Source organism: Mesoplodon mirus, assembly GCF_964341445.2.
Source record: "Mesoplodon mirus genome assembly, chromosome: 3".
NCBI lineage: Eukaryota > Metazoa > Chordata > Mammalia > Artiodactyla > Ziphiidae > Mesoplodon > Mesoplodon mirus.
This window is the reverse complement of record NC_138978.1, coordinates 25,747,232-25,761,461: the sequence shown is the minus strand read 5'-3', so window position 1 is coordinate 25,761,461 and position 14,230 is coordinate 25,747,232. Positions and strand designations below refer to the sequence as shown.

The 14,230-nt window shown below is 50.3% G+C and overlaps 1 protein-coding gene across 1 annotated transcript in view; it reads right to left on the bottom strand.

Annotated features, from left to right (window-relative positions):
* The window catches only part of OPRD1 (opioid receptor delta 1), a gene marked incomplete at its 3' end in the record, with an annotated part of 37,212 nt that extends 23,267 nt beyond the window's left edge, over positions 1-13,945 (bottom strand). The window contains exon 1 of the mRNA XM_082613868.1: positions 13,710-13,945. Coding sequence (XP_082469994.1) covers positions 13,710-13,924 — 215 coding nt within the window. The 5' untranslated portion in view covers positions 13,925-13,945. The remainder of the gene's footprint in view (positions 1-13,709) is intronic.
* Between the last annotated feature and the right edge of the window lie 285 nt (positions 13,946-14,230).

Genomic DNA, 14,230 nt, shown 5'->3' with positions numbered 1-14,230 from the left:
CAACTAGAGAAAGCCTGTAGAAAGCAACGAAGACCCAATGCAGCCAAAAATAAATACATAAATAAATAAATATTAAAAAAAGAAAAAAACGCACGCTCACTTTTGCCACAGTTGTAGTTGGTGAATTCTTCATTACTTTGAGTACTTACCATTGCCAAGTAAATGTTCCAATCCCATAATTCCATGTGAAAAATTGCCCTCAAGTTTTCCATTCTTAGTGACCTTATATGGATGCTACAGTTTGCCTAATCTGTACCCTCCCACCCCGCCCCACGCCTCACCCCCAGAGCCACTCCTTGAGGACAATGGGCAAGGCAGGCCCCATGCAGACCGCTTCACACACATTCTCTCTTTTGACTCACACCCACCGGGAAAAGTGGGTATCAATACATTCCCGTTTCGTTCACAGAAGAAACCTATGGCCCAAAGAGAAGAGGTGCTTGTCCAGAAGCACAGGGTGGACAGAACCACGGTCTGAAGCCATGTGTTCCGAAAAGCCCAGGCTTCCCACCTCTAGGCCTTTGGCCATGCTGGGCATTACTTATACTTCCTTCTGCCTGACACACAATAGAGTTTCACTTTTGTTCTATTTATTAATAATTCAGTATTTTAATAACGATACATCAATCCTGCTCCATGGCCTCTCCCAATCCCTGGCTGTATGACAAAGTCATTTTTCCACATTTGGGATCAGAGGGTATCATGAGTTTGACCTTCTTCACGGACGTTCCTTCACGGACACTGCATGAGTGGGCTCCGGGAATCAAGGCGCCTCAGTTCAAGGCTGATTCTGCCATTTACCCACTGTGGCCCTCGGCAAGTGAATTATCACCTCTGAGCCTCAGTGGCCTCATCTGTCAAATGGAGAGCAACACGGTCCCAAGCTCACAGAACTGGGAGAATTGAATGAGATCATTTATGTGAGGCGCTCGGCACAGAGCTGCCCACCGTGTCAGCCCCCATGAACGGCCAGCAGTGCTACTTTTGGTGTTCAGTCCGACAAGTCAATATGCCATTCTCTGCTGTTGGCCTCTCTCGTACCTGGGATGACCAGGCCTGAGCCTGTGGAGGAAGCGTCCTGTGGCCGCCTGCCCCTCCCAGCAGGACAGCCCTCTGACCACGTGTGGGCTCTGCTCCCCCTGCACTGGGAGGGATGGAAAATCACTAGATGTGGGGCATTTCCTAGCACTTCAGGAAGATGAGTTTTCGTAACCAAGGGAAACAAATTACCTCCATCTGTCCTGCAGGGGCATCTGGCCTGGCTGGCAGAAGCAGTTTCTTTCCCTTGGCTTAATCCTTGCCTCTGTTCCCAAGTCCTAGGCAACCAGCCAAAAGGCATCATTATCACCAACAACTTCCTGTTATGGGCCCTGGGCTAAGGCCATACATCATCCCCCTTAACTTTTGCCCTCACTGTTCCCCCTGCTAAAACATTTCCTCCTAGCAACTGGCCTCTGCTCAATTGTCTCCTCGTCCCCAACCTCCCCATCTACATCTGCAGCCCCGCCACTCTGTCACCATGCCTGTTTTAGTTGACTTCGTTGCCTATAGGCCTTACATCTATTTCTTTATTGTCTATCTTTTCCCCACTAGAATGTCAGCTCCATGAGGACAGGGACTGTGTCTTGATCATTGTTGCATACCTAGCACCTAGAACTCTGCCTGATACTTAGGAGGAGTTGCTGAATGTATGTTTACCTGCAATGTAGGTGCTTTTCTATCATCCCTATTTCACAGATAAGAAAACAGGCTCTGTGAGGTGAGCCCAAGGGTGGAAAGCCAGCAAAAAGCAGACCTGGATTTGAATCCAATCTCTGAAGGATATGGCTGCTTCACTAGCTGCTGGCCTTGCCCCAGGGAACTTGGGTTCTTTGGGCCTCTTAGGTGTTGTCAGTGGCCCCCAAGCTGGACTGCCTTGTGTAGGAACTAACGTCTCATGCTCCCAGCTACTCCTATTCCCAGCCACCCTTTGGCTCTCCCTTAGCCCACGTAATCCCAAGCATGGAAACAGATGCAAGAGAAGGCAAGGGGTTAGGAAAGGCAAGTTCCAGTCCTGCCTTGGCCATTGACTCAAAAGACACAGAACTTCTCCAGGCCTCACTTTACTCATTTGTAAATCAGAGGGGTTGAACTTGATATACAAGATGGCAGAGGACAGGGCAATGGTTAAAAGTGTGAGCTCTACTATTCACAATAGCCAGCCAAGACACAGAAACAACCTAAACGTCCATCGACAGATGAATGGATAAAGAAGACGTGCTACATAAATACAATGGAATACTACTCAGCCATAAAAAAGAATGAAATAATGCCACTTGCAGCAACATGGGTGCAACTAGAGATTATCATACTAAGTGAAGTAAGTCAGAGAGAGAAAGACAAATACCATATGATAGCACTTATATGTAGAATCTAAAATATGACACAAATGAAACCATCTATGAAACAGACTCACATGATACAATACATAGAAAATCCTGAAGATGCCACCAGAAAACTACTAGAGCTAATCAATTAATTTGGTAAAGTTGCAGGATATAAAATTAATGCACAGAAATCTCTTGCATTCCTATACACTAACAATGAAAGATCAGAAAGAGAAATTAAGGAAACAATCCCATTCACCATTGCAACAAAAAGAATAAAATATCGAGGAATAAACCTACCTAAGGAGGTAAAAGACCTGTACTCAGAAAACTATAAGACACTGATAAGAGAAATCAAAGATGACACAAACAGATGGAGAGATATACCATGTTCATGGATTGGAAGAATCAATATTGTGAAAATGACTATACTACCCAAAGCAATCTACAGATTCAATTCAATCCCTATCAAATTACCATGGCATTTTTTACAGAACTAGAACAAAAAATCTTAAAATTTGTATGGAGACACAAAAGACCCGGAATAGCCAAAGCAATCTTGAGAAAAAAAAAACGGAGCTGGAGGAATCAGACTCCCTGACTTCAGACTATAGTACAAAGCTACAGTAATCAAGATAGTATGGTACTGGTACAAAGACAGAAATATAGATCAATGGAACAGGATAGAAAGCCCAGAGGTAAACCCATGCACCTATGGTCAACCAATCTATGACAAAGGAGGCAAGTATATACAATGGAGAAAAGAGTCTCTTCAATAAGTGGCACTGAGAAAACTGGACAGCTACATGTAAAAGAATGAAATTAGAACACTCCCTAAGACAATACACAAAAATAAACTCAAAATGGATTAAAGACCTAAATGTAAGACTGGACGCTATAAAACTCTTAGAGGAAAACATAGGAAGAACACTCTTTGACATAAATCACAGCAAGATCTTTTTTGATCCACCTCCTAGAGTAACGGAAATAAAAACAAAAATATACAAATGGGACCTAAGGAAACTTAAAAGCTTTTGCACAGCAAAGGAAACCATAAACAAGATGAAAAGACAGCCCTCAGAATGGGAGAAAATATCTGCAAACGAATCAAAGGACAAAGGATTAATCTTCAAAATATATAAACAGCTCCTGCAGCTCAATATTAAAAAAAACAAACAACCTAATCAAAAAATGGGCAGAAGACCTAAATAGACATTTCTCCAAAGAAGACATACAGAAGGCCAAGAAGCACATGAAAAGCTGCTCAACATCACTAATTATTAGAAAAATGCAAATCAAAACTACAATGAGGGGCTTCCCTGGTGGCGCAGTGGTTGAGAATCTGCCTGCCAATGCAGGGGACATGGGTTCGAGCCCTGGTCTGGGAGGATCTCACATGCCGCGGAGCGACTGGGCCCGTGAGCCACAACTACTGAGCCTGCGCATCTGGAGCCTGTGCTGTGCAACGAAAGAGGCCACGATGGTGAGAGGCCCACGCACCGCGATGAAGAGTGGCCCCCGCTCGCCACAACTAGAGAGAGCCCTCACACAGAAACGAAGACTCAACACAGCCAAAAATAAATGAAAAAAAAAAAAAAAACTACAATAAGGTATCACCTCACACCAGTTAGAATGGGCATCATCGGAAGATCTACAAACAATAAATGCTGGAGAGGGTGTGGAGAAAAGGGAACCCTCTTGCACTGTTGGTGGGAATGTAAATTGATACAGCCACTACGGAGAACAATATGGAGGTTCCTTAAAAAACTAAAAATAGAATTACCATATGACCCAGCAATCCCACTACTAGGCATTTACCCAGAGAAAACCATAATTCAAAAAGACACATGCACCCCAAAGTTCACTGCAGCACTATTTACAATAGCCAGGTCATGGAAGCAACCTAAATGCCCATCGACAGACGAATAGATAAAGAAGATGTGGTACATATATACAATGGAATATTACTCAGCCACAAAAAGGAACGAAATTGGGTCATTTGTAGAGATGTGGATGGATCTAGAGACTGTCATACAGAGTGAAGTAAGTCAGAAAGAGAAAAACAAATATCATATATTAATGCATACCTGTGGAATCTAGAAAAATGGTACAGATGAACCAGTTTGCAAGGCAGAAATAGAGACACAGATGTAAAGAACAAACATATGGACACCAAGGGAGGAAAGTGGGGCGTGGGGGTGGGGGGGGTGGGATGAATTGGGGAGATTGGGATTGACATGTATACACTGATGTGTATAAAATAGAGAACTAATAAGAACATGCTATATAGCACAGGGAACTCCACTTTGCTGTACAGTAGAAACTAACACAACATTGTAAAACAACTATACCACTCCCCCCAACAAAAAAAAAGAAACAGACTCACAGACATAAAGAACAGGGCTTCCCTGGTGGCGCAGTGGTTGAGAGTCTGCCTGCCAATGCAGGGGACACGGGTTTGAGCCCTGGTCCGGGAAGATCCCACATGCCGCAGAGCAACTGGGCCTGTGAGCCACGGCTACTGAGCCTGCGCGTCTGGAGCCTGTGCTCCGCAACAAGACAGGCCACGACAGTGAGAGGCCCGCGCACTGCGATGAAGAGTGGCCCCCGCTTGCCACAACTAGAGAAAGCCCTCGCACAGAAACGAAGACCCAACACAGCCATAAATAAATAAATAAATAAAGCAAAACTGTCAAACAAAAAGAAAATATTAAAAAAAAAAAAAAAAAAAAAAAAGAACAGACTTGTGGTTGCCAAGGAGGAGGGGGGTGGGGGAGGGATGGATTGGGAGTTTGGGATTAGCAGATGCAAACTATTATATATAGAATGGATAAACAACAAGGTCCTACTGTATAGTACAGGGAACTACATTCAATATCCTGAGATAAACCATAATGGAAAAGAATATTAAAAAGAATGCATATATATGTATAACTGAATCACTTTGCTGGACAGCAGAAATTAACACAACATTGTAAATCAACTATACTTCAATTAAAAAAAAAAAAGTGCAGGCTCTGCGATCAGAATGACCTGACTTTAATCCGACTCCAGGACTTTGAGGATGTTATATCAAACATTCTCTGAGCCTCGAGTTTCCTCATCTAGAAAACGGGTGCAACTGCACTCACCTAATAGAGGTCTGTGAGGATTAAACAGGATAATATATATACATCTCTAAGCAGAGTGCCTGGCACAAAACAAATGTGCAATAAAGAGAATAATCATCCGTGATTCAAAATTCTACGCCCTGGTGAAAAGGTTACTTACGCAGGGGAGGGGAGGGAGGCCATTTGTACCTCTCCCTGTGTCATGTTTATTGAACGGGACTCTTTGACCTCACAGGACTCTGAAGTTTGAGTTCCTTCCACTTATCAAGAAAGACTTGGGAAGCTACAGAAGAAAAAATTCTTGCTGCACACACCCACCCCGGCCAGAGACAAAGCTGCTGATTTCTGCAGCTGAACTGGGAGCTCTAAATCAATAGAACACAACGCAGACACCCCACTCCACCCCATGCCGCCCAGATGGTAATGGGGCCTCTGCAGCCTGCAAGATGGTAAATTGCTAATTTAAGCAGGGCTTTCTGCTCTACACCACGCTTATCCCTCTTCCTGTGCATGTTATGATGTCTGAGTAGCCAATTAGATTTCGAGGTCCCAGGACTCCGAGGTTAATGAAATCATGCCTTGCCCTCGCACAGCCCCCATCCTCTAAAGTTCAGGCATCTTCCGCCAGGAAGGGGAGAAGGGAAATCTGAGATCACAGAATCTGAGAAGCATTCTTCCTCCAGTCTCAGCTGTGGGGAGAGGAGCCTGAAATTATGTATGTCTATCTTTTCTCCACCCAAATCTCCACACAGTGGTTTGCCAGTGCCCTCTTGCATAGCTTCAGGGACAGGAAACTCCCTATATTACACAGCAGCCCATACCTTCCTGAAGAGCTCTGACTGTTAGAAAATTTCTTCTAGAAATAATATGAGATGTGCACAAACATATGGGTTCAAGAATGTTCACAGACACATTATTTAGACTAGCATGATATGGGAAACGATGTAAGTCCCCCCATATAGAAGACATTCATACAATGCAGCCATCAAAAATCATGTCTTCAAAGAATGTTTGATAACATGAGAATACACTCATAATGGTATGTGAAAAGGCAGCTTACAAAATATTATATACGATGTGATCATTATTTCAATATAGTATGATACAGATGTCATTAAAACACACACACACACACACACACACACAAATAAACACAGAACGAGAGACACAGAAAGAGATGGGAAGGAAATACACCAAAACGACAAAGCTTTTCTCTTTATGGTAGGATTATGGGTATTGTTTGTCTCTGCTTAATCGTCTCAGTATTTTCTGAAATAACTACAGTGTTACTTATGGTGATTTATGTTACTGTGTTTATTGTAAAAAAAAATGTCTAGCATTGAGCTGACAAAGTTTCCCTGTAGCATCCACCCAATAATTCTAGTTCCTCTGGGGCTCGATAAATGTCGATCAAATGAGTGAGAAGCAAGTCTCACTCCTCTTCTAAACAGACATAATAATAGAAAATGTTTATAGAATACTTACCAAGTTCCTGGCTCTGTGCTGAAGTCTTTCACATGAAGCCTCATGAACTTCTCATAACCACCCTATGAGGGTCTATTGCTACTCCCATTTCACAGACAAGAAAACTGAGGCTCAGAGAGGTTATGTATATATCTCCCAAGCTCACTCTCTTAGTAAGTGTGATCCCAGGTCAGTCTGGCTCTGATGTCCAGGCTCCCAAGTGCTGTCACCCCACACAGAGGCCTCAGAGGTTTGCAGACAGCAATCTGCCCTCCTCCCCAGCCCTGGTCCTCCCTCCTCTAACTAGACAGCCCCAGCTCTCGCCTCCATTTCCCACGTGTCCCATGGATGGCAGCGGCAGAGTGGACGTGGAGGGGTTTGGGAGTCAGAAAGACCTGGGTGTGCCTCCTTCTGGCTGTGAGAGGCTCCCTCGGAGCCTTCCCGCCCTCATCTCTCATACCCTCGCAGGCCTGTCATGCAGCTTGGAGGAGCCTCTGGCACGTGGCAGGAGCACGGGAGTGACTCCTCTGGATTCTCCCCGGTGTGTCTGTGAGTCACACATGTTCCCCAGGGAATGAACCCAAGCCCTGTGAAGCTAGGCCCCAGGGCAGGGCCAGGAGGCTTGGGGACACCATCCAGGGCTGCTGCCCTCCCCACTCGCCTCGCCAGAGCTCATCTGGCCCAGCCTCCTGCCTTCTGCAGGTCCCACAGCACTCCGGCTTTGAAAGGAACAACCAAGGCCAGGGTTTCTGGGGTCTGTCCCAGGTCACCCAGCTCTCTTCCATCACCCTGAGCTGACCCCTTCCAATCCGCCCCAAGCCCACCCACAGCAAATTCGTCCTCTTGAACTCCATTCTGCACAGACTGCTCCAAAGTTCTCTTCCCCATGGCCTGTGACCAAAAGCTCCATTTCCCAGCATGGCTGCCTTACCATGGGCCCCAAGAAACTGTCTAGTCTCACAACTCGAGCCACAGCACGGCCTCTGGCCCCTAACACAGCCACGCTGGGCCGGACTCCAGGCCCCTCCTCAGCCCTCCCTCCCCACCCCCCTCACCAGAATGACTCCCTCCAATTCCCTGGGGCTGGTCCATGGAGTTCCTCTAATATTTGCACCCTCCCCCAGGAATTCTGGAAGGTCAGTGGGTGCATCATTGGTCCCAGGGCCTGGCCGCAGCTCAGCACACAGCAGGCGCTGCTGACAACCACAGTGAGGAAGACACCTGTCTGCAAGGCCTTCCCTGCTTTGGTCCTTATGGCCTCTGCAGCCTCACAGCCAGCCCAGCCCCTGGCTCTCTCCATCCTGCCACGGTGAACTTCCCTGCCCTCTGCAGCTCTGCCATCCGATCATCTGCTGAAGCTTTCTTTGCTTGTGCTGTTCCCTCTGCCTGGAATGTTCCAACCCCCTCTCCGTGGAGCCAACTCCTGCTCCCCCTTCACGACTCAGCACAGACACCAACTGTTCTGGCTGGGTCAGGTGCCCCCCTGGACTCCCTCAGCTCCAGGAAGCTGCAATTGTCCCTGGGGCTGTAACTAACTAGGGGGTCCTGGGGGTACATCAGAAGCCAGAGGCCATGCTGAGGCTTAAGCTGAGAGTCTAGTCAGTGGGAGCTGAGGCTGGACGGGCCTGCCAGGGGTCAGCATCAGCAAACGCTTGTTGAATGAGTAAACATGCAGACGATGCAGGAAACAGGAAAGGACCCAAGATGGAAAGTATAGACAATCAGGTCTCATAGCCACCAGCTCTGCCTGCCTGGAGCAGCTGCAGGGGTGCCTGTTAATCTCGGCATTTGACACATACTGAAGGCCTACTATGTGCCAGGTGCTGTGCTATGACCTTCACATTCATGACCTCACTTAATGCTCCCAATAACCTATCCTGATCACCCCAATTTTGCAAATGCAGAAATGGGGCTCAGGGGAGTTAAGTTGTTTGCCCAAAGCCACAACACTGGGACATGGTCGAGCGGGGATGGAGACCAGCATGACCTGACCCCCAGCCGTGAACCTTCACCACTGCACTGTGTCACCTCACTGGGATCTCTCCTGGCCCAGGAGCCCTGCGTCCACAGACCCCAATCAGGACAAGAGAGGGGAGGGAGACAAGAAGGCAAGGGCTTCACGCTGCATCCCCAAGAGCAGGATGGGGACTCAGAGCTCTCACCCTGAGCACTTGTCCCAGCAACCCCTGGCACCTCGGTAGTAGACAGAGGGGACACCCAGAACCCTTACTCACCTGTCATGGCCCCGCCCCACACTAGGCTGCCAGGCCCAACCTCCCCTCCCTGCTCTGTGCTGCAGTCACCTGGGATGGGAGGGAAAACACGATGCTCTACCAACGTCATCTTGTCATCTTTAAGACAAAGGTGCCTCTGAGGCAGGTGTTACGATCCACATTTTATAAATGGAGAAACTGCGGTGCAGAGTGGCCATCCAACCTGCTAAAGATCTTAGCAGGTGGCAGAGCTGGCATTTGATACAAGAGTCAGAAGAGACACCAGCCCAGGAAGAGCTCAAGGGGCAGAGAAACGCATAGTCTGAAACAGAGTCATGAAGAGGCAGTCCGGGCTGGTAGGAGGCAGGGAGGCCCGGTGGGGGTGATGGGGTTGGTGAGAGACACAGCAAGGTGCAAACCTGCCGAAACCAGGGTCAGGGAGAGGTGGAGGCCGGGGACAGGGCAGGCGGACAAGAGACAAGGTGGAGAAGTATTGACTCCAATCTCCTACCGGATTCAGGACAGGCAAACTGGGAAGCTCTGAGCCATGTAGAGGGAAGATGGGGTCACCCATCAGAGATGCGGGGGTCCTTAAGCCCTTCACACTCCACCCTGCCTAGAGGGCTGCCAATGGGAACTCTGAGATGCCAGCCCTGCTCAGGGTACGACTGCACCCAGAAGGAGGGGTTGTTGGGTGTCTGCTCTAAAGACCCACCAAGTCACCACCCTGGCTGAACTCACCCTGCAGGGGTAGGGAGTGTCTGCCTGGGGACCACACATCCCCAGAACTCCTGCTCACACTTCATGGAACCCTCAGGAACCACAGGCTGTTTGCTCAGAGTGCAATTCCCAGAGGCCCCTCTCATGTATCCAGAAGGATGAGTGGGCTTCTCAGGCGGGTCCATGGATCAAGGAAAGGGTCAGAGTTGGGGGGGGAGGAGGGAACGGAGAGTGCTTTGTGCTCTGGGATTCTGAGATAACTGTGCTCTGTTTTTTCAGCCCCTCATCCACCTCAGGCTTCCCGTCACAGGCTCTTCCCTCGCCTTTTTACTTAGTTACCCCCTCCTCATCCTTCAGCTCCTCAGAGGCCTTCCCTGAACTTCCAGACCAGGTGAGACCCTCCCCCCATCATGGGCCCCCACAGCTCCCCCATACCCTTCCACGGCCCTCACCACAGCTACAAACTTAAATCTGTCGGATGGATGGCTGATGAATGTCTATTTCTCCCAGACCTGAGCTCCATGAGGGCAGGGATGGTGGATTTTCTTCCCCACCATCATATCTCAGCATCTAGCACAGTGCATCCATAGGATTTTTCTTGAATGAGTTCATTCTTTTCATTCCTTCACATAGAGACCCTCCCTGTTCTCAAAGGGCTTAAATGGCTCAGACATAACATGTTATTTAATCCTCGCCACAACCCCAGATGCATTGCTGTTACTTCCACTTTACAGGTGAAGAAATGAACTTCCGAAAGGTGAAGTCACTAGTCCAAATACACAGCAAGTAAGTGGCTCTGAACTCACGATTTGCCCGTTGATGCATCTGACTTCAGAGCCCCAGCTCTGCCACTACACCTCCCTGCTTTTCTGCCTCAGTGGTCCTCTGGATCTTCCTTTGCAAACCTTCCCCTGATCCCCAGATAGGTTCAGCTCAGGACTGACAGGCAGAATTCATTCATTCAATCACTCATTCATTCAACCAATCAACTGACTCACTTATTGGTGGGGCTGGGCTCTGCACGGGTTGTCAGGGAACCACAGATACACCAGAGGCTTTTCTCCATCCTGGCTCCCCTCCCTGCACTGCTCTTGGGACTTTGCCAGCAAAAGCCAAGCCCCAGGCAGCTGCCCTGTCCCTAGCCTCCCTTTCAGCGGGGAAGGACTAAGTGCAGGGGCCCGTCATTCCCCTCCCCAAGGACGGCAGAGCTGAATAACGCGTAGGCTCATCGTCCTTTTGTCTCCATCATTCTCTGAGAATCCTAGGACAAGAGGAGGGACAGGATTCTGCCCCCTCCTTCCATGCAATTCTTTGTCCCCTACCCCAGGCAGCTCTGGAAAAAGTTCTGGACAAGACCAGGGTTCTACTCTGGGTCTGGAGCCAGCTGTGGGACCTCAGGGGAACAGGCCACATTGCCTCCCTCTGAACTGCAGATTCCTCACCTGTAGAATGGAGGTGACAATGATGGGGATGCTAATGCCTATCCCACAGGGTTGTAGGTGAGGATTAAGTCAGTCGGGCCCAGAGATACAGTGATCACATAGATGGCTGGCCCAGGAAATGTCTTAGCAACACAGGGACCTGAGGGGCCAGCTACGCTTCTTCCAAGATGCATTTGACAATGTGATTCTGGGAAGCTTGGTTGGAGTACCCTAGCAGGCAGAGCTCAGGGCCTGCCCTGAGTGGACCCTCGGAAGTGAGAGGCCCTCCCCTGGCTCAGTGGTAGTGGGGAGCTGTGCTCATCAGCCCACCAGCCAGAGGCCCCAGGAAAGAGACTGGAGATGGAACCGAACACACTGACACTCAGCTTTCCCCAGATCAGAGCACTTAGAGCCCCCCTAAAGAGCACGAGTGCCAGGAACCTGGGACTCCCTGAATCAGAGCTACTCCCAGGCCCACCTTAGGACAAGTGCCCCCTTACTCTCCTCTGTCGTAGGCACTGGATTCTGAAGAATCTGGAAAGTTACTCATCCGCATCGTACACACAGCTTCCACTTATTGGGTCCAGGCATCACGCCGACTGCATTATATATGCTCGCTCAGTGACACCTCACAAAAACCCTGACGAAGAAGCTTCTATTATTCCCCCATTCTATAGATGAAGAAACTGAGGCTCAAAGAGACTAAGTGTTTTACCCAAGTCACAGAGCCAGTTCGTGGCTGGGATTAACACTCAGGTTGACCCAAGTCTACAGGCCACACTACTTCCGAAGGTAAAGTGGGGAGCATCACCGACAAAAATGCAAAGCAAAGATCAATCCTGCCTGTGCTTGGGAGAATTATCCCACTGTGGCTGGTGATGAGTCACTGAAAGCACAGGACATTCTTGTGCCCTCCACTCTTCCTGGGGGAGCAAAGCTTCCCCTGGAGTCATCGACGCCAAAGCTCCCTCAACACCCACACACCCACGCAGCGCTCCAGTATACTGCACCCTGCCCGGCAGAGACCCCATACTCTGGAATTCATACTCCCAACTGAGGAGATTGGGTCTCTATCCCTCAGACAGGGAAACTGAGGCAGATGGGGCAGATGGTGGGGCAGGGGGAATGGGCCCCCAATGTGATAGGCATCAGCGACTGCACCAAGACCACGGTTCACATCTCCCACCTCGGAATCCACAATCTGCCCTCTGCCTTCTGCCCGGCTTGGTGACACCAGAGCCCAGGGAGGTTTAGGGTCGTACTCTTGGTCAACCACCGTGGATGACCCATTTCCAACTAACAGCAAATACCAGGGCATCTTTGTTGTTATAAGGATAGGAGTTTCCTTTCAATTCCTTTTGCCAGTCTCTGCACTGGCGGAGCTGGGTCAGGAAGGCTGCTTCTGAGCAAGCCAATGATGTTTTAGACTCTCTGAGAAGGTCCCCACACTGAACATAGATACCAAGAAGCGAACTTCACTTCCTCAGATGAAAGTACAAACTCCACTCCAGCCCAAACAAATCACTTTTGTCTTTTCCAGAAAACAAAAGACTGTGAGAGGAGAGGAGGAGAAGGTGAGAGGGAGCCTTTGTGAGGAGGATCTGAGGTCTCTCTGAATCGCGTCCAGAGCCCAGGACTAGAGGGCCACTGGGGAAGGAAGCAGAGAGCGACTAGCTGGCCCACTGTATCCAGGAACCATGGCTACCCCTTAACAAACGCACACACAGGTGCACAAACACAAGTGTCCAAAGCCACTCTGGAGGCTCTCCTCCTCCGAGGGTTTCAGGGGTCTGACAAGAAACAACAGTCACACTGTCACGTGCTCCTACAGAGAGAATCACAAACTGACAGTGTGAGACAAGCACACACACCAACACTGGGACCCCAGCAGAAGATCCCCAAGTGTGACTTGGTAAGTGCCCACTCAGCATGATGCAGACACACAAGCGCTCCTGTGCCCTCACCTGTGTAGTCAGCCCACACACTGCTGTCTCCCCAGAGGCCCATGGCACTTCCGGCATCTCTGCCCACCCCTACCAGGTTTTTGGAGGTCCAAACACACATCTGCACTGTCACAAACAAAATAACGCACTCACAAACTGTGACAGACACACAACTGTCGCCAAACTGTCCCACATAGACTGATACAGAAATAGGGGATGCCAACAGATGATCAAATGTTATTAGTTAAATGCGGGCGCGCGCGCGCACACACACACACACACACACATACACACGCGCGCGCGTGCGCGCGCGCCATCGTCCCCCTCGAGATGGAAGTGGTCTTTCCGCTGGGCCCCGGGCGCCCCCTTCAGGAAGTGCGGAGGCCCCGGGAGTGCGGGGTCTGAGGTCAGGGTCCCAGGTCCGTAGTCCCCTCCCCACCCCACCCCGGGGCACAGCCCGCAGCGCACTCACCGGACGATGCCGAACATGACGAGCACGTTGCCCAGCAGTCCCACGGCGCACACCACCGAGTAGAGCGCGGTGATGGCGATAGCCAGGGCGAGGGACGAGGCGCTCCTTGCTGCCGGCGGCCCCGACGCATTGGCGCCCGCGCTGGGGAAGGCGTCCGACGCGTTGGCGAGGAGCAAGGACCGCAGCTCGGCGTCGGGGGAGGGGGCCGGTTCCATGGCGGCCAGGCGGCCGGCGCCGCGTCCCTGCCCGCCGTGCGCCCTGGGCGCAGAAACCCGGTGCGAGCGGCGCGCCAAGGGACGAGGCCGCGGCCCCGACGCCGCCAGCTGCTGCGCCCCGACCGCCCGGCTGCCTCCGCGCCCCCTCCGCCCGCCTCGCCGCCCGCACCGGCCCGGCCCCCAGCTCCCGGCCGCTCTCCGAGCCCAGACCGCTCTGAGCCAGGAGCCGCTGCGGGCTCCTCGGACGCGCCTGCTGCGCGCACCACGTGGCCCGGAGGCGGCAGCCAGTCTGCGCCCGCGACCGGG